Source organism: Dromaius novaehollandiae, chromosome 17 (genome assembly GCF_036370855.1).
Source record: "Dromaius novaehollandiae isolate bDroNov1 chromosome 17, bDroNov1.hap1, whole genome shotgun sequence".
Lineage (NCBI taxonomy): Eukaryota > Metazoa > Chordata > Aves > Casuariiformes > Dromaiidae > Dromaius > Dromaius novaehollandiae.
Window position 1 is genome coordinate 7,622,405 of NC_088114.1, and position 25,172 is coordinate 7,647,576.

Sequence of the window (25,172 nt, forward strand, 5' to 3'; positions counted from 1 at the left end):
CCTATCAGATGAAGGGCTCCTTGATATTTGTCCCTTTCCTCTATCTTTTCTTTAGGGCACCTCCCCTTTGGTCTAAGCTGTCCGTGTGTCAGCACTCCTTCCTTCCCTTTGGATTAAGGCAGAGAGCAACTCTTGCTCTTGATGCAGCTGGATCAGCAGGGCCGTTGGCTAGACCGATCCCTTTCCTCTTTCTTTGACTCTCCCAGTCTGCAACGGTGCATTCGCTTTCCCCAGCCTTTCATTTCCACCTCGTTCTCTGGGCAGGCCTGAGCAAAGCTGAATTATTTACATCTGCAGTGTACAAAAGGCTCTACTATCATTAGAGGACAAATGACGCTATCTCCATGGCTGGAGAAGAAACCAAATTAAACGCCACCATCCTTCACAAATGATGGGCTGACTGTAGAGCTCCGTGTCATAGCTGATTTCTCATGAACAATTGGGGGCAAATTGTATATCTAATTTCTGTCACAAATGTTTTTGCTATGCAAAGGGACAAATAACAGCAGTGAGAGAAGATAGAGAAGAGAGCACTTGGCCTGGCCTTCAGACTAGCTGTGAGAGGGAGTGAGAGGAAGGCTGCAGAACTGCTAACGTGTTCCTGGTGAGACAGTCACTAATGGAGTTGTGCCATTGCATTAAACAACAAGAAATGGCAACACAAGCAGCTTTCTCTGGCTGTAATAATGTGCCACCAGCCAACTATGAGAGAGGGCAAGGGAGGAACTGAATTGCCAGTGAGAAACCCAGCGCAGGAGACCATGTTCCCCAATGGAGAGCTCTTAATGCTGCTGCCATAGCAGCTTAGGAAATCTATAGTGAAGCTTTATAAGTGTGAAATCATTGAACTGGACTTGCTGGAGAGAGGCTGAGGATGTTGTGGCATTCAGGGTGGCTGTAGCAGGTGATACTGAGATGAGACATCCAAATTTTAGTGATAAGCAGGTATTGACTTTTGGCTTTAATCTGACTAAATACATTTGTGACATATTGACCAAGCTGAAAGTCTAGATCAATAACAGCCTTGAAGAAGCTCAATAGGTCAATGTTTCTTTGATACAGATAAAGAAAATAGAAGGTAGGTATTTATGGTATTCTTTACATGTGGCATTATTCTTTGCTGATCCTTCTGCCAAGATGGAAGATAGGAACAAGAACAAATGTAAGAAAAGATTTAGAAAGACATTTCACAGACCATTTAAGAAGCTGTTGTAAGAACGAGATTTATGGTATTGTGTTCATCAGTTTCAGGTTAATGAGAGGAAGAGAAGTTCTCTATGAAAGTGCCTTGTCCATTGAAAGACAAATTTCTATCAAATAATGTTCTTGATTATAATGAGGTGCTTGTGGCAGTGTGATCGCAGACATGCGGCTGTGCTCTGCTCACCGCGTGGACCGCATTCAGGCTTTGGCAAGGGTGGGTCAGTGGGTGTTTCGCAGGCCCCCTTTGCTTCTGATCATAGAAATTACGGAATGGCTGAGGTTGGAAGGGACCTCTGGAGATCATCTAGTCCAACCCCCCTGCCCAAGCAGGGCTGCTTAAAGCATGTTGCACAGGATCGCGTCCAGGCGGGTTTTGAATATCTCCAGAGAAGGAGACTCCACAACCCCTCTGGGCAACCTGCTCCGGTGCTCTGTCACCCTCACAGGAAAGAAGTTCTTCCTCATATTCAGATGGAACTGCCTGCGTTTCAGTTTGTGCCCACTGCCTCTCGTCCTATTGCTGGGCACCACCGAGAATAGTCTGGCCCCATCCTTTTGACACCCTCCCTTTAGATGTTTGTATACGTTGATATACGTTGATACCCCCCGCCCCCCCCAGTCTTGTCTTCTCCAGGCTAAACAGTCCCAGCTCTCTCAGCCTTTCCCCCTAAGAGAGATGCTCCACTCCCCGGTCATCTTCATAGCCCTATGCTGGACTCTCTCCAGTAGCTCCATGTCTCTTGTACTGGGGAGCCCAGAACTGGACACAGCACTCCAGATTCCACCAGGACTCCCAGGTCCTTCTCCGCAGAGCTGCTTCCAGCAGGTCAGCCCCCAAAATAGATGCCTGGCTCTAAATACTTTAAGGCAACTGGCAGAGAGGTGGTTAAAAGCATGTTGAAATGCTAGAGAGGACAGCACAGAGAGAAAAGCCATTTATCCTCTTAAATAAATCAGTCAGTCCTGTCTGGGATTGCGGGTGATTCAAATTTCAGCTTCCTCCATTAAACAAATCCTGGCATTCCTGGTGCTGCTTGGGTGAGCGTGACTGTGTCCCATTTATCCAGTTGAACAAATAATCTAAGCTTGAGAACCACCGTTTCCATTATCAGTGGGATATTTTTACAGCGCTTTTTTAAGATTTCATTTATGCCTTTGCTCTGTAACAAGGCTTATCAATCATCAAGAATGACTTTTTAATGTAGGTTGAATTTTAGCCTGAAGCTGTTGAACAGTTTTTCTCTGTGTGGCTGTGGACGCCGTGTAGGAGCTCCCTCCCCCAGATCTGCCGTGCTGGTGCAGTCGGAGGGGAGCAGCGTGGCTTGGAAGCAGCGCAGAGCAGAGCTCCCTTCGGTGGCACTTGGGCTCCTGGAAACCGAGATCTTTGCCTCTGAGGGGTGTGCGTTGCCTGGAGACTGAGGGGAAGACACAAAGCGAAGGTCCCGCGGTGCGGTCGCCCCCGAGGAAGCATCTCGTCGTTTTACGTCTCCATGGTGTTTTCTCTGTAGGGCTCGGTTGTGTGCGAGTGTTGAGGTCATCTCTTCTGGGCCTCCGGTGACTGCTGCCGCACCGAGGTTTGTCTAGCTGGTAACCGAATTGCTCCTGGCTCCTCCTTCAGCAGCCTGAGAACAGGAGAATTGCCTGGGACTTCAGCAGGAATTTGGCTCCAGCCTGTGGCTGAGGGGAGATATTCACTTTCTCTCACAAGCGCTAGTTCAGTTTGGTGTCTGTGAATGTCAGTGCCCAGTTTGCTTTCCCCAGTTTTAGGACCTTCATGGTTGGACTTTGTGTCAGATCAAAATTCCGCAATGAAATTCAAGGTGAAGGAGTTCAACCCCAAGCACTAGGCTGCATTCGGGGGACTTGTAGCACCTGGTGTCCGTTCACATCCAGCCATCAGGGATTAGGGAGAGCCCCCTCCTTCCTCTGGAGCCGTGCTTCCCGTGGCACGTGCTGTCTGAGCAGCCTACAGGGAGCTCGTTGTCCTTTGGGTGCCCAGGTTGCCTCCATCAGGGGAAGGGAGTCTCTGCCCTTGGTGTCCGTGCCAAGTCTGTTTCCCCCATCAATTTTCTATTGTGCCAAACCTCAGCCATCCTGCAAGCTAACGTGGTGAGGGGACCCAGGTCCCGCTCTGCCTTGAGCTCCTGGGGCCAGGAAACAGGAGGAGGAAAGGACCTGAAAGTCACAGCAAGACAATTAATGTCACAGCAGGGCAACTTAGGTGCAACCACCAGAGAAGATACCTGGAGGTGTCCTGGGAGAGGGCAGACCACCTTCGGCACTGTCCCTGCAGTGGAAGAGCTGCAAAGGGTGTTTGGCCATTGCCCTCTTCCCTGAGCCTGGAGGCAGGAGGAAAGGTCCCTGTCTCTCACCCCTTACATGAAGATGTGACCTTACTGTGGTGCCCGCGGGGGACAGCGGCACGTTTGAAGCACAGGGATCATGGTCAGACAGGGTTGAACAAAACAAAGTTGAGCAAAATGCACCCGCTCTCCAGCCTGAGTTGGGAGTCGGAGAGGTTCCTCTGTTGAACCCAGAGACCCTTCCTTGAAACCACCATGAGTTTCAAATTGGAAATGAAGCCTCAAGTGAGGTGGGATTTGCCTGGCTCTGGTCCTCCCTCATGGGCATTTTGTTGCACTCTCTGTGCTCAGCCCTGCAACAAGTTTCCACTAAGAACTGCCAGTGTCCGAGAGGAGAATAAAAGATGACTGTATAGTCCCTCGGGTTAGGACTCTGCTGTTGCCATTATCAAAGATAGTTTGCAGCCGGATGGGAAAATTAAATGTCAACATTGGAATGCATGAAGGTCATCGGATCCCATTACTTAAGTAATGTATACAGATCCGTTGTGACACATTCATTTGTTAACAGAGACCACACAGTTCAATAGGGAAGTCGGGTATAAACATGTAAATGGGAAAGGTATTTCCATGCGGAACGGACGGGACCTTCAGCGCCTCTCCCTCTCTCCCTTTCTCTGTTTTCTTATATATACATATACACACATATACATAGAAATATTTCCTTCCTTCTCTTTTCTCATCACCCCTTCTACATGTTTTACAGGACTGGCTGACAAAATTTGGTTATCTGCCTCCTCCGGATCCCGTCACAGGGCAACTGCAGACCCAGGAGGAGCTCACGAAAGCCATCACTGCCATGCAGCGGTTTGGAGGTCTCGAAGCAACGGGGATCCTAGGTCAGTTTTAAACGAGCCCTTTTATCTGTGGTGCACGGGGACGGCCGGGTGCAGAGGTGGCTCTGAGTAAGGCTGGGGAGGAGGGAGGACTGCATGCTCCAGTACCGGCGCGTTGTGGAGCGGCAGCGTTTGCCGGAAGATCTAACGCGTGCGTAACGTACGGCTGTGTTTGCAGTTGTAAGAGTAATTACATGGCTCAGGTGCTTTGTTGCCCTGTGCTTTCAACAACCTGAGGCAAGCAATTATTTCAGCAGACCCACAAACCCTTGGGGTTCCTATCATGCTTAAAATAGCTCTTGATGTGTTCAAAAAAAAAAAAGGGGGGGGAGGGCAGAGAAGCTAAGGCTGATAGGTCGTTTTCTTCAAAGCCTTAATTGCTGCATCAAACTGAGTGAAACAAGAATTCCGAATTAACCCTCCACATCTGTGTATGTGGATCTTCCCATATTCTCCGTTGGGGAAAGGATCGGGGAGGGAGAAGGACGGCCGCAGCAGTGCCCCGGCCGCGGCTCCCCTCGCCCCCCGCTCCTGCCCGTGTTGTGTCCGCAGCGCGTGGCCGCGGGCTCTCCTGGCTCTCCTCGGAGGAGGCTCGGCCACGGCCGCACGGGGATGGCCTCGCGGCTCGGGCAGGAGGCTTGGGCGTTCGGGAGTCCATCCCGGCGGCTGCCAGGCATTCCCCGTGCCACCCGGGTGTGCGTTCAGCCTGCTCCTGCCCCCGCTTCTGACGCGGGAAGGTGGAGACGAGGATGGGTGGAAAGGCTTCGGTTGTTCCTCCTGGATATATAGAGTTGCAAGGGGTTGTCACAGCGCTGGAGCAAGGCGGTGAAGTGTTTCGCAAGCCGGGTGCCTCCAACGCTGGCCGCTGTGCGAGGGCTGCTTGGGCTCCCACCATGCTCCCCAGCTCTTCCCGGGATCACCGTGGCCAGGAGCCAGGCTCGCTTCGCCCAGCCCTGGCGGCCCCAGGCTGGCCCAAAGCCCTTGGCCCGCGGCACTGGCCCAGGCGGCTTGGGCGGCCGGCGAGGGCTGGGCGGTGGGTGACTCTCGCCCGGGCTGGTGACGGCATCTGGCTGGCACGAGGCGCCCGCAAGTGTGAACCAGCCCAGTCAAAGCCAGGCTGAAGTGATGCGAGTCCCCTCGCTTGGCCCTGCCTGGTTTTCCTCAATATTCGCGTTGAAAGGAGAGAGGGAAGGAGAAAGCGAGCATTATCCGGCCCTGTCAAAGGGGGCCTGTCTGCGCCCTCCCCCCCCCCCCCGGCCGGCCCGCAAACGGCCCCTTTGTGTCTCGAAGCCGCCGAGCCCGCGGCCGCCCGCCGCGCCGTCGCTTTGCCCTCGCTGCCGCTATTTAGGAGAGAATTAGAGAGAAGCCGCTAATTAGCAGGGGCTCCCTGGCAACGCGCGGCCAGGCCTCGGCCAGGCAGCTGTGGCCCCCGCACCGCCGCCGCCCTGCCTGCTATCGCCCCACCGCCCGGCCCTTCCCGCCCGCCTCGTCGTTAAGCAGCTGCAATTATTTTTCTCCTTCCACTTTCTTGCAAGCGCCCGGAGGCCCCGGAGCAGGCGCTGACTGACTTTCCGATGTACCTGCGCTTTCTGCTGTGCAAGTGATGTTTAAAGTGGGACTTGCAGGCGGCCCTGGGTAGATCGTGGGTTTGGGTCTGAGCTTGAAAATGAGGTGCTTAACTAAAGATATGAAACCGGCGCTGGAAATTGCTGAATGCACAACATCCATCCGCTTTTCAGCGGATGAGAATATTCCTTCAGGTTCAAAACTAAAAAAGAAGGAATATGAACGTTTTCCAGATGAGCTCCTAGCTTAGCAAAGATACAGCGTATTACATGCAAACTTCTCTCCGCTTCCGCAGAGGAACAACGGGTAATTCACAGAGACAGAGAATAAAGCAGAAGAAAAATCCTGTGTTTTAAAAAGTAATCAGAGCAGGTCACAGGTTGTTTTTGCACGCAGGTTATCTAGAGCAGTAAAGCATCATGCAAAAGGCAAGACACTGGATTTTCTCCGCAGTCGCTGAAGCGGTCAGTTTACCCTACCACGGTCGCTGACGCTTAAGCTGGGTGTTAGCCGGTGAGCCAGAAGAACGCCCCGGCTCTCCGGCTGCGGGTTGAGTGTTATCCCCCGCTTAGCCCTGAGCAGCCCAGCCGGGAGGATAGTTCCAGTAAACGTGCTTCCAGGCTGGGTTTGGCGGGCGCTCCCATTTGGGTGGCCCGTGGCCCCACCACCCCACTGCGTGCCGGTGCCGCTGGCCGCGCGGGGAAGCCACCGCTCGCGGGTCAGCGAGACCCTGGCGCGGCCCCAGGCCGGCTGGACGGGGACGTTATCGCAGCAGCATTGCCACCGCCCGACGGAGGAGCGCACTGCCTCGCTCGCCGCTGCATCCCGCGTGCCTCGCCTCCCCTTTCCCTGTCCCTGGGCGTATCCTTAACCCGCGGTTTCCTGCTCTGGGAGCAGAGGCGGTAAAACTTCCATCACATTATTTCCATGTTTTCCATGTTGTTTTTTTTTTTTTTCCCCTTCAATCTAGATGAAGCCACGCTGGAATTAATGAAAACGCCTCGCTGCTCCCTCCCCGATCTTGCTGCCTCAGAGACCAGGAAAAAGCGGTATGCCCAGGCCGTGACCAAGTGGAGCAAAAGGAACTTGTCTTGGAGGTAGGAATCAGTCTTTCGCTGTTTAAATGTTGCAGCAAAGAGCCGGTCGTGTGCAGACCGGGGCTGCGTACGGCTTTGTGGCGAGGCTCGGTGCGACTGTGTCGACGTGTGTCCTTCCATGCTCCCAGGACCCCACGGGGTCTCTGTTTAAACTCTCCTGCTGCCGATCCCAGCCTGGGTTCCCGGTCTTTGCCGTAGGTTTGGCTTTCTGGAGCGGCGCGGTGGTGGGTCGGGAGAGGCGTGGATTTGGTGGTGTGTGAGCTGGGTGCCCTTTGCTATATTGCAGCATTGCAGTGCTTGTTTAAGGTGCTTTCTCTTGAGTTCCCGGGGACCTGCTGTCTCCGGAGCAGCTGCCACGGACTTGGCTGGGCGCAGGTTGTCCTTAGCTTTTCCCACCTGGGATCAGAGGCTAGGAGCGTTTTCTGCGTAATGGGGTTGTTCAGTCCTTTTCTTCTAGTCCTTGTCCCAGAGGGGCTGTTTCCCTTCAAGTTCTTGGGTGACGAGTGTGGGGCGCTCTGAACCTGGGAAATGCGGGAGCTTGGGTCCAACTTCCCAAGCCTGCCGTCCCCCTCAGGGGAGTGTTTGGAAACAAGCGTCCTCTTGATCCACTGCGCGACCAAGACTCGCACTTTCTCAGGGTTGTTTTTCCTCCCGCAAAGACCGTGTGTGACAGCGATCGTTCTTCAAAGAGCAGCTGAAGAAAGCTGAGCACCTTGAGAGGCCCGTGCTGTCCTGAAGACACGTGCTCGTGGCACGGGGGGAACTCCTTATTAATAGCAAACCATGCTTCGATCCTGACGTCGACCCTCCAGCGCTGCAGTAACCAGTCTTGCTGTGCCTGTTGCTGTTGACAGGCGGTGAGACCGTGGCCTTAGCAGGGATTTGGTCTGCTTGCAGCCTGTCCTGTGGGGACCTTGTTTTTGGGAAGGATAAATGTACTTCAGCTGTTAGCTTCGGTAAGAAACAATTTTGACTTGTGGAGGGTTTTTAATAAGGGCTTGGGAAAGGGTCCCGAGGCACTGGGATTTCTGCGCTTTTCCCGATCAAGCCAAGAGAACAGCCCAAGGAAAGACCCCAGTGAGTTATCAATCACCAAAGCAGGTGGAGCCGGGCAGCGGCTGGAGCCGGAGTTACGTGGTCCGGGTGAACCTTGCAGCCGCGGCTGAGCGCTGTGTTGCTGTTACACCACTACCGATTTGCAGCCCAACTGCAAATCAAAGCAGCTGCCCAGCTCCAGCCCGGGTAAACCTAGACAGAGCTGCAGTCACGGCAAGGCTTGGGTGTGGAGAGTCTCGCGGCAGGACTCAAGCCGTGCTGATGTGTGTCAGTCATCCCAGGCTCGAGTGCAACAGAAGAAGGGAAATAAGGTCAGTCTGTGGTGGTAGCCTCAGCCCCGGGAAACAAACCCGCTTCACTTTCCCTCTGAGGCTAAGTGGTGCTGCTGCTGCCAAGGTTGCCATAAAAAAGGGGTTTAGGTCTGAGACAATTTTATATGTATGATATAAAAATTCCATCTCCTGACAAACTCATTTCTGCTTTTTATTCTTTCATCCTTTCCAAGTTCTTGGCTGTTGTTCAGGAAGGGGCTATATTTTATAATTGGAGGTTGTATAAGCCAACAGGACGCTACAGCATTATGCTCCAGCGTGGTATTTACATCCAGCACTTGAGGTTAGAATAGCTGCTTTGGAAACTGTCGTGAAAATCTGCCAATACAGGCATAAAGTTTTACATGCCTACCTTTTACACATTGATTGGAGATTTAAAAAAGAGCAAACAAACACAGAAATTCTATTGAGCTATGCACGAGAAAAGGAAAGGAAGCCCGAGCAATTGCGAGGTTGGAATAAATGGGCAAGGAGACCTTGCACAGCTGTACTGAAGGGCAGCCTGGGAAGGGCCGCTGCAGGGCTGGAGGAGGCAGTGCCTTGGAAACAAGACTTTACAGGGCTGCTGCTTCATCACGTTTCTTCCCTGAACCTTCCTCTTTTTACCCGTGAGCGCAGCTAACCCGGTGTGCCTGGGAGCGCGGGGAGCAAAGCGGGGCGCCTGCATCCTCACGTCGCGTCGGAGCATCCTAGCGCAGGGTCAGACGTGCTCTCTGCTGCGCCATGTCTCCGCGGGAATTCCCAGCATAGCGATATAAATCTTTTCATGAAATTTTCTTGGCGTGCTACCTGGGCACCAAGGCACTCAGCTGACTGGGCTCGGGTGGGAGGGGATAACCTTGGGGACTGTCAGCAGCAGGGCCACGGGGAGCCACGCGCCGTGGATGCCCTCTGCCCGCGCCGGGAGCCGCAGCCCCCACCTGCTCCCTGCAAGGGGTTTCCCTCAGGTTTCCCAGCCTGTTTGTGTTAACTTTGCTTGATCGCCTCCAGTTTTACCTTACAGAAGGGGAATTCACAGGCAGCGTCGTCCGAGGCGGTTGAGGGTGCGAGCGAAGGGTCCCCTGGGCCAGCACGGCCTGGCGGGTGTGCGAGAACTGCGGGAAACGCACCGCCGGCATCAGGGATCCCCCTTAAAATGTGCTAAACGCCCCCGAGGCGCGGGAGGCAGCTGGAGCCCAGCTCTCTGAAGTTACTGGGCTTTATCCTGCTGAACTCCCAGCCTGATGCTGAACCGAGCTGGCTTCCATCAGTCTGTAATTAAGGACGAGTCGCACGTGCCACTTCATCAAAGCTGCAGTCTTTCGAGCTGCGAAGCTTAGGGCTCGGGGTGTCGGAGCCGGAGCGAAACCTCGCGTTGGCGGCCCTGCAGTCTCCACCAGCCTCTCCCTGCCACCCGCGGTGGTCTGTGCCGCCAGCCGAGCTGGGATGTGGGTCTGCTGCCGCGAGGGGACAACCGCTCCCTCCTGGCCGGCAGCAGGAGCAGGGGACACTGCCGGGCGGGTGCCCATAAATAGCGGCGTGTGGCCAGGATGACCCCCGTCGTGTGCACGCACCCATGCCGGGGCCGCCGCGCTGTCCCTCGGAGGCCGGAGCATTGCGTCTCGGGTGCAAGGCTGGTTCCTGACTGCCGTGACATGCCAGCAGCACCTGCGGAGCCCGTCACAGGTACGTGCGACCCTCGCGTCGCCGGAGCAGGGACGAGGCTGCTCACGTCGCTGCAGCGGCAGTGCAAACCTGGCTCGCTCGGCCTCATCCGGCACAGCTGCTCCTTTCCCAGCCTGAGAAGCCGGCTGTGAAATTTGATTTCACCCTCATCTTCTCCCTGGAATCAATTATCTCTCGTGCCGGCGCGTACGGCCGAGCTGCAGGGTGCCGCCAGATGATGTGTGCATATTAAAAGGCAGAATAAGGATTATTGCACAGAAGGAATGGGAGGCCGATTTCACTAATCTTTGCAAAATGCTGGGAGAGCCTTCGTGAGAGGGGCCGAGGAGGGCGCAAACTCTCCAGCGCTGGTGTCCCGGCGGTGCCCGTCCGGAGGCTGCGGCTGTTCCTGGGATGGCGCGGCAGCGCGCCGGGTCCCGAGCTGACCTGCCAAGTGACCCCGGGCGCTTCGGACGGCGTCTACACTTTCAATTATCCCCTCTTCCTCCCGCCTCAGAAAAATCAATTTGGGTTTATCAGGCAGTCCATGGTGTGTTATGTTTGCTAGTTATCAGCTTTTATTTTATTTTTCTAGTTTCAGGGCTGCACAACATGAAGGAGTGCTTTCACTAGGCAGGAATTGATTTCCCGTACATCACCAATACACGTTCCCTTTTGTCATCACGAGGGGGGAAACAGGAAGGGAACCCAGAAATCCAAGTACCCCTTGGCACCGATGCTGGCTCGTGGCGGACAGAAACCTCCGTCCTCCCTGGGCTCGACTTACTAACCAATTACTTTGGGATGGGAACTAGTGGAGGCCCTGGCAGTACGTGCAGGACCTGGTTTAAAGCTAGCTTTTATCCGTCTGCAAGATGCCCTCCTTGGGCTCCAGCTGTGCCGCTGACAGCCCCGCGGGGCCGGGCGGCAGGCCGTTGCAGCAGCGCGGCGGTGTTGCCTCGCGGGAGCCTGCGGCCGCCCCGTCGCCGGAGCTGCAGGCGCAGGTGCCTCTCCGGAGCCGCGGCAGCTCCCCGCTCCTGCGGCAGAGCCGGCTGCGGTGAACTCCCGGCTGGAGAAGCTGTGTTGGTGGTGCCAGCTGAGCAGAGCCGTGTGGACGGGGAGCGGACCGTGACCTGTCCTGGGAAAAACACCTCCGCCAGGCAGAGCCCCGTCAGAAAGTGCGAGCCCAAGCTGTGTGCTTCAAGCTGGACCCGTTGGAGTCAGTACGACGGGATGATCTCCCAGGTTAGGTGCCGTGCCACCGGGAGAAAGAGTGCAAAGCTGGCTCGAGGCTACTTAGGGTGGATGTTTGCCTCGGCGTGTCCCTGGCTGCATCGCGTTAGATCTGTTTTCTCCTGCCCAGTTTCCATCTTGCTCAGCCTGGGTTTTACTTTAGCGTCTCAATCCATAGCACCTCTCGTGGGAGTTTCTGGAGGGGGGAGGTTTCCCTCCAATTACTCAAATCAGGCTTTTACCAGAGACTGGAGCTCTAAGGGGAGTCTCAGGAGGAATTAATGTCCAGGAACAAGGGGCCCTGATCTCCACCGGCTACCTAAGCACCGTTTTACTACGAAGAATAGTAATAATCAAGGTGGGAGGAAACTTCTTTAGCCTTGTGTGCATTTGCATTATGTTAGAAATGTACTGTTTTTTTTGGTGGGACTTGGTAAAGCAATGCCGCTGAACATCCTGTTGATATAATAGTCTTCTCCTAATCTCATTGAAAGCAATTAGCAGAGCTCCTGCAATCAAATCAGATTCTGAATTGGAAATCCTGATGGGATTCTCTTGAAAAATAACAGTGGTAATGAATAAAAGATCAGGGATTTTTCACTTATACCTGCTGCATGCTAATAAAATGTGGGTCAGCTCAGAGGTGCAGGACCTTTTATAAGAAGCAAAATAAGTATTGATATTGTTTCTGCCTTAATTTAATGTTTCTGGAGTTAGGGATTAGAATGAATTTTCTTTTGCCTGGTCCGCTCAGTTCATTTACAGCATCTCCAGGATAGGCTTCCCAAGGTCTTCGGAGAAACTGCTGGGGAGGTTTCTTGCTGTCTGCTTGTTCTCACAAGTCCGGGTTTTTTTTCTGTCCTGAATTTAAACCTCACTGACCTTGCCCGGGTCAGGCAGTGGTGTGCTTTGGGCTGTCTGTCTCTGAGGGAGTGGGAAATGAAGCAAGTATTTGTGAAAGCAAGAGCAACCGACCTCTGCAGCAAGTTGCTCGTGTTCCTCTCTGCTGATCCATAAAGTCTCCCAAATTGTTACACAACTGTACGCAAATTTTTACTAGTGGGAAGAGCTCGAGTGACATGGCATCCCTTCCTGACACCTGTAATTGCCTCTGGAGGTTTAGTCAAGTCATTACTTTGCACTGGTGTTGGGGAATGGTGTAATACTGAGTGATGTTCTCTGAGCTATGTTATGCAGGAGGGCAAGTGAGGTGATCATAATTGTTGCTTCAACCTTTAAAATCTGCCAAGCCATGAATATTTCTTGATTGCTTTGGTTGGTGTGCTGGTACACAAGAAATAAAGTGCCCATTATTACTAGGGCAGAGCTGGCCAGAAATTTTCCAGTAGAATTGTTTTCTGTCAATAATTACTCAGTCAACAGTACATTTTCCTGGAATGTATTTATTTTTTGTCAAAATTGCCAATGAAAGACTATCTAAACATACTCTTTCAGAAGTCAGGGTGCCTTATTGCATCTTTGTCTTTTCACCTTTTATATTAAATCAATTGTATTAGAGATTCTCTCTCGGGGTCTGGTTACACAGGAAACATTGACTTTTTTCGTTCCAGCTCAGAACAAAAGGGAGGTTTGAATTACGCTGCAGCAGGGCAAATCCTGGCACACTGTTATTCCCATCTGCCTTTTCTTCCAGGACAAGGCAGTGTTGGGGACTGAATGACGTTATCCCAATAAAGAGAAAACATATTGCCCCTTGATACGTTCAGCAGTGTAGTAAGCCCCAACTAATCAGTACTTTTTCTACCAAGAAGCAAGATAGGAGCTTCACTATAGTGCTCCTGCAGATATTCTATCTTCTACAAGTAATAGGTTGGAGGATTTAGAACAAGATTTGCGTAAAATGCATCCTTTCCTCTTCCTCCTTATTATATATTGCAGTCCCAAAGATCGCTGGCAGTGTGCAGGTTTCAGAGTTTGTTTTATGCCTCCAGCAGACATGCCGGGGAATATACGGAAGCAGCAAATCCATCGTGGATTTACATGCCAGTGTAACAAGAATGAGCAATGACCTACTGGTTGTAGCAGGAAAACTTATGGGCCTGTGTGTGGTGTGAAGGCTTCAGAAGTAAATAATCTTTATATTTGGGTTGCACTTGGAACAAATAAGTGGTGAGAAAACAATTATGGAGAGATCTGAAAGGGAACTCATAAAAATAAAATTGCTTGGGCAAGCTCTAGAAAGGGAATCGTGGCTTTGTGATTTCCAAGGATGGGCAAGGTAGTAGTTCTGGGCATAAGTGACAGAATTTGTCTGTGGAAGTGTGGCTAATAGCTCTGAAATGTAAGTGATTTGGAGACTCAAACACACGTGTATCAAGTGTGTTGAGGCACTTCTCAGGTGAGCTAAGAGCTCTATAGCCTCCTCACAGAGGTACTGTGTGGCTCGCGGCTGAGCCAGACGCCTGCAGAGCCCTTTCCAGTGGTGTGCAGAGAAGACCCAAGGCATGGAGGAGCTCGCTCTGAGAGGTCTGTCATAAAACAATCAGCAGAATGAGAAAGATGCTCATCCTCTGTGTTACTGTCTTGTTCTTTTATTTTTTTATTTTTATTTTTCTTGTCTCTCAGGGTCCGCACCTTCCCAAAAGAATCCCACCTGGGCCACGACACTGTCCGTGCCCTGATGTACTATGCCCTGAAGGTCTGGAGCGACATCACCCCGCTGAATTTCCATGAAGTGGCTGGCAACAATGCCGACATACAGATTGACTTCTCCAAGGCAGATCACAATGATGGCTATCCCTTTGACGGGCCTGGCGGCACAGTCGCACACGCTTTCTTCCCTGGAGACCACCACACGGCAGGAGACACTCATTTTGATGACGACGAGTATTGGACCTTCCGATCATCAGGTATGTCAGGGTAAAAGAGCTGCAGCCCAACTCACGAACTGCCAGCTCCTCTCTTTTGCATCGATGTTTGGTGTGATTCTGTCTCTGTTACACTTTAACCCCGGGCTCAGGACTTCTCAGACCTTCTTCTGGTTCCCCCTTTGTCAACAAACCACCACCACCCACTGTCGACAACCTTTTGTTTCCCTGGAAGCCCCACTGACACCTCCATGTTTCTCCCATCACACCCACAGTTGCAGGTTCCTGTTCTGCTGGGGCGTAATGCCTTTGGGACCCCGTTGTCCCAGAGGAGCCAGGTCCCAGCCACTGCCATAGCCCTCCTCTGATCTCTGCCACGCGTTGTGGCTGCCTCCTGTCTTGGAGGATGGAAGTCTTGATGCCAGTACAGACTGGGCTGGAAACTGCCATTTTTAACAGAAAACAGCTAGCCCTCCTCCACCATGGATGGGAAGGGCAGGCAGAGCCACACCAACCTGGTCCCTTCCCAGGCCTGGAGGGGCACTGGCATGTGTCTGAGACACGTGGCCAGGGACAGGGTTCTCTGACTCCACCCTCTTTTGGGTGACTTTACTGCCACATGCCTCAGTTTCCTGGTTTTAGAGGATCTTATTTTTAAAGCGTATTTACACTGACCTCTCTGGAAAGGGCTCTGAGGACTACAGAGGAAAAAAAACTACCGTACAAGCTACATTTGTCCTGCCATCTCTTGTCCCCTAACTGACTTGAAGATGATTAGAAGTTATGGTTTTATGGGGTTTCTTTCTTTATATGTCATCTTCTCTAGCTAACAGCACAGTTTTAACAAGCGAAGGGACCTTTACAAGGGAGTGTGTCTCACAGTGCAGGCCAGCTGTAGGGGATCCCATCTCACAGCCTTCGTGCTGGGTGCACTTTGACAGCGTGCTGCTGCTGCAGTCGCCAGCTGCTAATTTACCTGTCGCACCACCTCTTCTGCCAGCATTCCAGTGGGCTTCTGCTCCCTCGGCTTGGTGTCTTCATTTAGACCTAATCACCTTCTCTTAAAACTGCTAATATCTTCTCTGCCTGCACCCCTTTTCTCCCTTCCCTCCGTTTAATCAGATTTCCCTCCGCTGCACAGCTCCTCGCCGTTCACAGGCAGGATATTCACCAGACCTGCTGGAGGACGGGGAGCTGGGCTTGGCTGGGGTTAAACCTAGATGTGTGGAGAACTGGATTACAGAGACATCTGAAAGCACAAGATGAAGTTCAGGCCAGCAGTCCCCATCACTTCTGTTTCCTGCAACACTTTTGAGCTCTTCAGTCCAATAAGCGCTGGAAGTAGTTTGCTGGTTGTTCCTCCTGCTGCATTCAGGCTCTGTCAGTCATTTGGCTGGTCCATGGATGAATTAATTTCCTCCAGTTCCACTGCAAATTGATCTGTGCATTAGGAGGTCCCAGAAAATGGTCAGCTCCTGCCATTGGGGAGGCATCTGGGCTTGAAGGGTTCCCTGCTTCTCTGGTTTCTTTGTGTCTTCCCATGAGGTGCCCCAGATTTTGCAAAGCGATTCGGTGTACGGTCAGGAACCGGTGAACTACCACTGATGGACTGAGCTCCTGTCTGAGCTGGGGAGGCAGGGGCACCCCTTGGGTACGTTGCTGGCTGATTTGCAGCAAGCTTATAAAAATGCAGCATTTTGTTTCTTTTTTCTCCTGGTGGCTTCCAGTTTGGATCCTCATGCTAAGCTTCGCTTCCATCCCCAAGACTAAACCTTGGGCTGGAGTTGTGGGGGCTAAAGTCTTCCTTGCTACTCCAAGCGGAGCACTAAAATGGTAGTGCCTCTCACTGACGGAGGCCTTAGCACCAGAAATGTCTTGACTGAAATTTTCCGTCTGTTGCGAGTCCTCGCATGCTAGACATATATTCTTGCAAAGATGAGCAATAACCTTCACACCTGTGCTGTTCCCTCTGGGTGACGGATTCGACTGTCCCAGTGTTAGGCAGACCCAAGGCGCTGCGTGGCCAACCCCAGCAAGCCACGGCAAGCTGAGCTGGAGTCCAGGCTGGTGCCGAGCGATGGCTCCCAGCCTTGGCTTTGGGCACCCAGACCTGGAGCAGAGGGTCTCTCCCTGCAGAGACCTGGGGAGCATCGCCACAGTGCAGCTGTGAGTGTCCCTGGCTGGCTGAGAGGATGCTCTTAGTTTTGCGCTCCTGTAAAACTAGGTCAAAATCAACCTGTTTCTTGGTTCATGCCGTTGCATAACCCCAACCAGGGTTTATTAAGAGGGGGGGAAAAAAAAGCCGCAGCTCTGTTTTACAGATAAACAGAGCAGAGGTGAGCACTGAAGTTTGGTAGCTTGTCTCAGCAGATGTGTTATTAGTTATTAATAAAGAGAGTTGCCCTCTTTAGACCTGGTGGTCCTGAATGCTGTTTGTTCAAGCACGGTGGAAGGAGCTTCCACGTGTTCACCTTGGAGGAACAGATGTGGGGAGCGGGCCGAAGGCCGGCATCCCCCCAGAGCGATTCCCTCCAAGCACGGCCAAGAGACAAGGGCACGAGGCTGATGACAGGAAAGCTGCCCTCCATTGCTAAGGTCTGGAGCTATCTAAGCTTCATCTTTTATTTATTTTGTTCTCCCCCTAGTGATTCAAAAATAACAACTTGGTAGGTGATATAAAAATATCTCCAAGGTTGTCAGTTTGGCATTAAAACGTCAGAAAGCATACGTCTTGTTCTCTGCTGGTGCTGGGGAAAACAGCACAGGTTATAAAAAAAAAAACAAAAAAAAAAAAACAAAAAAACCCCCCAACCAACTGTTTACAGGCACTGTAAATAATTGTCATCAAGGAAGAAGGAGAATTCTGCAGAAATGTCCCCCAACACCGTAGGCCCAGTGGGGAATGCAAAGCGCTACGCGGGATCAGCCCACGGCGGCTTCTTTGGGACCTCTGCTCCAGCCCCTGCCGCGGCTCCGGGCGCAGGGGCTCCCCTGGGCTCGGCGGGGGTGTCGGCTTTCCAGCCTCACTGCCTCCTCGTTACAGTGCTTGTGACCGTGAACTTCGTCACAACCATACTTGAAATCATTGCCGCTTTCCTGGTGTTGCTCTGCAGGACGTTGCGACGCAGCGAGAAGCCGGCAGTTGCGTGTGCGCTCAGCCCGGGGTGGGCAGGGAGCCCTGGGGTGTGACTGCCCCGAACGGGATCCGTCCCTTACGGCTGCCGGGGGAAGTTGTTCTTTGGCTTCGGCAGCACTGGAGGTTTTAAAGTGGACACTAACCCACGTTAAGATATGACCAGAGCAGCGGAGGCTCTGGAGGGGACCGTTCGTTGGAAGGATGGGTCCCTGTGGGGTGTGTGACGTCGGGCACTAGGGGTTAGACTGCGAGTAAGGGAATTTGGGGGGAGAGAGTAGAGTAGGGTGGAACAACCAGTAAAAGAAGTCAATGGGGAGGTATCATTATTAAATAAGTTCTCTCTGATGGACAGTGAGGTGTGTAAAGATCAAAGTGTTTGCCTAAAGGAGCAGGCTTAGGGTCCAGAGCTGCAGACCTTCCTGGTGAAATCTTCAGCAAGATGTGGAAGGACAGAAGACAGGAAAGTCCTCTGGAAACAGCTTCACATGACCACCTGCCCCTTTTGCCATATTCCATGAGGACAGTAGTTAAATGGGCATGGCAGGAGATTTGATGACCGATGAGAAGACAGATAGCTCAGCGTTTGTATGCATCCAGGAAGCTCCTTCACTGTAGAGCTTGGCCGAGGCAATGGTGTGTGATTCCAGCAGTTGACAGGCAGGGAAAACCCCTGCTGAAAGACTGAGCAGTGCTGGCCGTGTACCTCAGGCAGGCTGGCTGTGGTCCCCGCAGATGTCCCCTCCAGCTCTGCCTGGCTCTTGCAGGTCCTTTGGTCCAAGCAGGGCCAATGCATGGCTTTTGCTCAGTATTTCAGATGTTGGAGAGCTTCCAGTTAGCCTAGGCAGACGTCTGATATTCTGGGCATCACAAAGACTGTGTCTGCAGCTGCTACAAAGACATGAAATACAGGAGACAGCTGTTCTGGATCAGCATCTTCTCCTCTGGTTAAGGGAATGATGCATGGTCTTGCCGAACGTGCTGTGACAGCCATTTGTCCAGTTGTTTGCAAGTGCCGTTAGTAAGCTGGGAATCAGAGAGATGATTCTCAAGCCTGTATTGTACTGAGGACTTGCACTGTGCCTGATGTCTTGCCTTCTTTCTCCTTTCATATGATACACTTTGGTTTCCTTTTTTTTCAACTGGCAAATACTTTCTTTTTCAAAATTTCACCTATTCCAAAACATTTTTTTCCAGTTTAATGGGGGAAATGACCATGTTAAAAACCCTGCTCCAAACCCTACATCCAATAAAAAATTAAGACTGTTAGCGTAAAAGACTGAAAGGCCTTCACAGGTGGAAAACAATGTCATAATCACAAATATTCTCTTATGATGAGCAATCCCTTTCCATGCAACTCTGAAGTTGTCCCACTCAGATATTTGACCATAATCTGCTAGTTTGATTTCACCTAACATACAGGTGTATCTTCTTTTACAACCTGTCCAAACCCGCAACATACAATCGGCATGTAGTGACTTCTGTTTTGATGTTTTTATTTCCAGACGCTCATGGGATGGACCTGTTTGCTGTAGCTGTCCATGAATTTGGCCATGCCATTGGCTTGACCCACATCTCTGCCATAGAGTCTATCATGAGACCCTATTATCAAGGTCCAGTGGGGGATCCTTTGAAGTATGACCTACCTTACGAGGATAAAGTCCGAATCTGGCAACTATATGGTAAGTTTGTGTCCCTTACCCACCCATGGCCCATTTCTGCTGTGGGATACACTGGAATAGCTCTTCTCTGCGGCGAGTGGAGCGTGTGGGGAGGATGGTGTTCTCCTCTACTGCTTCTTTGTCTTTGCACATAGGAGTCAGGGAATCTGTGTCCCCCACAGCCAAGCCTGAAGTAGGCAAAACGGATGACCATCCTATCCTGCCGGAGCTGCCAGAGAACCGCTCCACTGTCCCGTAAGTCAAGCTCATTTTTGTTCAGCTGCTGTTGGTATTTCTGCAAAAGCCATGTAGTGGTAAAAGACCACTTAAGCATCAGGATCTTGTCTGCTCACTCCAGCTTTGGTATTTCCCTCTAGACCTCTTGTCTGCCCGTAAGTCTTCCTTATGTCTCCTGATCATCTCCTGCATATGTTGTCGCTTCTTTCAAGCAGTGTATGTGGAGACTGGCCAGCTGGCCCATAACTGAAGTGGTTAATAGCAGCAGTGAGTGATGGCTGCTATTTATCTGTTATCTGATTTTTATAATTCAAGGCATGTCGAGAAATTCTGGATCACTGTGGAATGCTGTGCATTTCCCTAAGACTCCAAATTTCACCCATGTTAATGGAAATTTGTCCCCATTGCCCTTAGGTGAACTCATCCTTGCTGAAATTTTAATCAAACTTCTTCTGCAGTGTCCTGATTTGTGCATGCATAACTTACCTAAATCTTTCCACGGAGAACGACTCCCTAATGTACCTGCGGGGGTGAATATTGGAACAAGTGGACTGAGAGCCAGCCTCCAGCACAGCTTTGAATTGGCTCATACTGAGTGTGTCATCAAGCAACCAGCATATCCTCATTTTGGAGTTACCACAGTGTTTTGCTTCTAGGACAGCAGAAGGGTTAGGAGGGAAGTGTCCTTTTGACACCGAGTAAATAGGTAGAAGTTAATGGTTACACAGATTTTTTGCCCGATGCCAAGAGTGTCCCCAGTGAGAGCAGCAGAGACAGAGCAGGTCACCCCGGAGGTGCTGCCTTTGCCTCCTGGGTGCGACCTTGAGGAAATTACTTCACCCCTCTAGGCCTCAATTCCCCCTCTGTAAAGAGAGGATAACAGCAGCATCCTTCCTCACAAAGTGAAAACATGAACAACTGGATTACTGCTACAGCAACGGGGTCATAGGAGAATCTAATCTTAAAAAACACGCTGAGCTGCAGTTACTTCTTCCCACCTGGGCACCTTCTTCTCCCCATATTGCCCAGCTTGGTGTTACGCCCAGATCGTTAGTGATGACTAGTGCTGAGAGTGTCCCCCACATGCTGGCCCTCAGCGGCGTTAAGAGCTGATTCTTGCTGTGTGCTGTTCCCTGCAGTAGTGATGCCATCTAGAGCTGGCTGAGTTAGTGCTGCCAGCTGAGACGGGCTCTTCTAGGCCAGCAATACATCGGCTGAGTCTGGAGGCTCTGTATCTCCCAGACTAGCATGTGGCCAGCATAAGTAGCTGTGTGAATTTGCAGTGCCATCGGTAATCTTTCTTGCTGTGTACCTTCTAAAGGAGCTTGTCCCCATAGCTCCCTCCGTATGACCGTTGTCTTGGCTGGTGCCTGCGCATGTTGCGTAGGGGACCTAGGGACAAAAGAATATATATAATTTTTGCTGCTGCTGTAGCAGATCATCGTCCTGCAATGGCAGCAGGGGAGCAGGAAACTCATCCACCCCCCACCCCTTCTTTCTGCCCTGTGAGTGAGTGGGAGGATGAAATGGGTCCACCTACACATCTGTCCCTTTGTGCCTGAAGAGGGCTGTGAAGCTGATGCTGCCAACCTAACACAAATCTTCTATCAGCAAATTAGATTTATGCTTGCCTGTCACCCGGAGCAGCTTTTTTGTGTGTATTTCCAGCATCCTCTCCTTGTTCTCTATAAATCATCATTTTTCACGTGGGCTTCATAGCTCTTTAGGTCCTTCATACTCTGTGCCTTTCCCACCCACCTTGTTAAAAGCAACTCAGTATCTCAGCCTGTGACTTGCCAGGTGGCTTCCACCATATATCATGTGGCATCATCTCACCTCCAAGTCTCTTTGTTTAGTCTCTGCTGCTGCCTCGCTTTCCAGCTTTGTCATCTCTAACTGGCTTTTCTGAGCTCAGCTTCTGAGCACCAGTGCTCCCAGCCCCTGGAGTCAGATGCCTCTTGCCTTTCTATTCATCCAGTGTCCTGATGCTTCAGGGCACCTGGCCAGACCATGGTGTCCTGTGCCACTGGGGAGCTGGAAGCCAGCGCGGCCCTCAGCTACTTCAGCTAGTAAACGTGGAGTCTGTGTCTCTCGGCTCTTCTCAGCAATGGTCCCAGGTGGCCCAGGGAGCGCGTCTGCCGCAGAACTGCCTTCAGGCTGGTGTTTGCCCAAGCCCGTGCCTTGGAGATGCTCCGCGCACGTAGCTGGGTTCAGAGGGCGCACGGGGAGAGCGAGGCATAGCAAAGAGGCACCGCCTGTGATGTTCTGTGCAGCTCCTCAAGGAAGAAATAGCTCCTTCAACACGCGAGCCCAGAGCTGCAGCGGGGTTTGCTTCAGCCCTGGCGCTGCGGAGAGCTGTGGCGCTTGCGGCTGGGGGAGGCGGCTCGCGGGCCGGGGCGAGCGGCAGCAGCGCGGGCTCGACGGAGGGCAAGCAGGTCCCGCCTGGCCCCGGGAGGGGTGCCGCGCCGCGCCGCGCTGGAGCCGGGGCTGGGTGCCTCCGTCCTGCTGCCGGCATGGGCCCGGTCTCACCCGGCTCCTCTCTCCGCAGGCTCCGGAGGGATGTGCCCAACAGATGCAATACTCACTTCGACGCCGTGGCCCAGATCAGAGGAGAGGCTTTCTTTTTCAAAGGTAAGCGACTGCTTTCACCGCTGCTGGTGTCAGTGATCTTCGTGTGCCTGAAGCCCTACGATGATGTACGCGTGACGCTGCCAGGCTAGCTTTGTAACGCTGCAAAGGCAATATCGGACTGTCTGGAGCGTGCAATTAGGATAAATTAGCTCTAGGTTTGCAGACCGCAGAATACTTCTGGGTCTTGCAGAGCCCGCAGACCCAAGCAATGCCTCTCACAGACCACTGACACCTTTTGGCCCCCAAAAAAGGTCTGAGACCTTTAATCAACCCACCGAGGCTAAGGACAGATGATAAGGAAGTTTTAATGCAGATGAGCAGCCACCTCCAGCCTCAGCCCCACCAGGCTCGGGGTGACGGAGGAGGTGCCATTGCGGCGGATGCCCAGGGACATGCAGCAGCGCTGACGAGTGCCAGGCAGAGAGTGCGAGGCGAGGGGCAGCAGCTAAACCGGGACGGCTAGGGAGCAGGAGCAGAAGGGATGGGGTGAAGGTATCCGAACGACTGAACAGTAGATCACACATTTCTCTTTATCCAAAAAAAGAAGAGAAAGCCAGTGATACTAAAACACAATTTACTTAAAAACAATAAAAAATAACAGTCTTTAACACAGCACATAATTAAGCTAGGGAGTCTTCAGCCAGGAGAAATTGTGTGTGTGACAAGGTTAGAAGGATCCTAGTGGGTCACTCGCAAGGGAGGGAGATCAGAGGAGTTTCTGCAGTTACACTGATGGAGGTAAGCCCTCGTGCTGCAGGTCACCCGCTAATCACCGCGCGTGCGGTGCTCAGGGCTTCGCCGCTGTGAAGGGGCCGTTCTGGTGAAGATCCAGCACTGCGCTTTGCACTGTGCCCCTCACTGATCCTTTGCACCCCGCTGCCCAGGAGTTCAAAGCGAAGAACTACAATCTGATAATTGCAGTATAAAGTCGAAATCTGGGTTGAACTAAGGATTAACAGAACAGCTCTCTGTTGCTTTTTTCCTGGATGCCTTCGACTTCCCTTGCGTCCTACGCTTCATTGTCTGCCGTTGCTTGCTGTGCATCACTCGCAGGCAACACGCACGCAATTACGGAGCCATCTGGTTCTGTGTCAGCAAACAGCCGCTGACAGCGTTCCTCCGGGGTGCCCGGCTGTCTGCGAGGATCCCCCCGGTGCCGTCTCTGCTGGCCTCCACGGGCTTTCTCTGCCGTCTTTCCGAGATGGAGAAGTGCCCAGTGAGCACTGCTTTGCATCCTTGGCCGTAGTTCGGCTATCCCGGACCGATCCAGCACGGAAACAGAAGCGTCTCCCGCAGGATCCCGGAGGGCGATGCTGTCGTGCCTTTGGGGCGCGCAGGGCCGAAGAGGATGTTCCCCTTGCGGCAGCAGTTCGGTTTCCTCCCTGCGACTGTGGATTCAAATGCTGGCTCCAAAAAGCCCCAGGGAAGAAGGGAAAATAAGAAACAAGAACTGGTGCCCAGGATAAATGGCCGTCTTTTTTTTTTTTCAGAGAGGAACCAAGAAAATCAAAGCTAAAAAGAAATCCATCTCAGTGTCTATTTTCTGCATATGCCTATTTTTGCGTATGCTTACTGTGGGCCAAAATGCCCACGGTGCCCAACCGTGAAGGCCCCGGGGGCAGCGCGTTGCAGCTGCAAGCAAGCCCTGGCTGATGAGAGCCCCCGAGTGCTGCCGTCAGAGGGTCCGGGCCGCGGGGGAGCAGTGACGTCGCCCCATGAGCAGGATTTTAATGGACTCCGGCGACAAGCGCTCTCCATCAATGAACGTTTTGTTCCGAGCTGATCCAGCTGATTTCATAGCGGAGGAGAAGCGTGTCCCACTGCGATCAGCCGCAGGGACCGGCGTTCCCCAGGGCTCCCAGACTTGCCTTTTATTCAAGGCAATGATGGGTTCTCCGCACTTCTGAAACTCGGCTTGCTTTGATTTAGGTGCCTCGCTGCAGACTCCTGAAGTTTTAAAGCAACTCTGGCCTGCGCGTGTGTGCGTGTTTGCACAGTGCGTGCAGCAGTCTTGCCAGAGGCATCCAAAGTACTGAGAGCATGGTACACAGCTGGAATCAAAACCGCCTAGTATTAAAGAAAGCGACTGCCTCAACCCATCATCCATATAAAATGAGACGCCTGGGACAGCAGGACTTTACACTTGGCTTTCATCCTTCTCAATCTGCCAGCTTGGAGGATGGTTTTAAATCACGCTCTTTAACTTGAAACGACCATGGGATGGGTTTTTTGTCTTTTATTTTATTATACTTTTGTATGTTAATGGCAGCAGTTCCCCGGCATGACCGGCTTTGCCTGATGAGTGTCCAAGTAACTGCAGCACTTGGCAAGCAGGCTTGGCCATGGCAAAACAAGAGCGTGGGCAAACTGGAGGCGTCATGTTAAGAACTCATCGCTACCTCAGTTGTGTTATTTTTGGCTTTTCCCTAATAGCCTACCAAAAAAAACCCCAGCAACAAAGTTAACCATCAACCCAGTCCATGCCTGACTTTGAATGTAGATTTAGACCGTGTTTGCTGCCGTCGTGCACCTGCTGAGCCCAGTGCTAGGAAATGGCTAAAATACCCAAAGCACTGGGGCTTCGCGCGTTGTGTCAAATCAGCACAGAGCACTTAAAAGTTTAGATACATAGCTACTAAAGAAGCAATTATGTCAAGCTATATTTTGTTTTAAAAAACAGTGAAAATCTGGCTTTGTCTAGTGCTTCTCTAATTAGAGATGTGGAGATCATCTTTATTTAATTACATGTGTTTCCATAGACCTACAATGGCCACAGAGTTTGAATACTATTTTTTTAATGTTCTTAAAAAGAATCTATAATTATGGCAGCTCCTACCAGATTTGAATGTATTATTCATCCATAGGTTTCAGTCAGAGCAAATATGCAAACTGGAGCAGATGAACAAGAATATGATATAAATCCTTATAATTATAACAAAAACCCCTCTCTGCAGATGTTTAAGTGTTGGAGTTTTGCCTCCTGCATTATTAGGCTAAGATCCAATTTCCATAAAATTTTGAAAGACTGTGTCACAATCTGCCAGCTCTGGAGAAGGAGCTGAGCATCTTGAATACAAATCCAAAGATGTATCTTTGGTTTCTGTTGCTCATTTCCCCTTGGGAATCAATGCAAAAGCAGACGTAAATAACATGCAGTAATTTCTAACAGGCAATAGCAAATACGAGGCAAAGTTGAGCGTTAGACGTCTTGCTTTGACTCCGATTTCACTGTGTGGGGCTCTCCGGGGAAAACGCAGCATGAAGCGTGCTGCAAAAACGCAGGCCGAGGAGCCCAGAAATCGTGAAGACGGTTAGTTTTTGAGTCGCCACTAAAATCATTAAGAAATCCAGC

The 25,172-nt window shown here is 51.8% G+C and overlaps 1 protein-coding gene across 3 annotated transcripts in view; it reads left to right on the plus strand.

Annotated features, from left to right (window-relative positions):
- Positions 1–25,172, plus strand: part of MMP17 (matrix metallopeptidase 17) — a 78,148-nt gene that overhangs the window by 46,851 nt on the left and 6,125 nt on the right. For all 3 annotated transcript variants that reach the window (XM_064522048.1, XM_064522046.1, XM_064522047.1), the window contains exons 2-7: positions 4,273–4,405; positions 6,939–7,065; positions 13,917–14,200; positions 18,797–18,973; positions 19,108–19,207; positions 21,738–21,820. In XM_064522048.1, the coding sequence (XP_064378118.1) occupies positions 4,273–4,405; positions 6,939–7,065; positions 13,917–14,200; positions 18,797–18,973; positions 19,108–19,207; positions 21,738–21,820 (904 nt within the window). The remainder of the gene's footprint in view (positions 1–4,272; positions 4,406–6,938; positions 7,066–13,916; positions 14,201–18,796; positions 18,974–19,107; positions 19,208–21,737; positions 21,821–25,172) is intronic.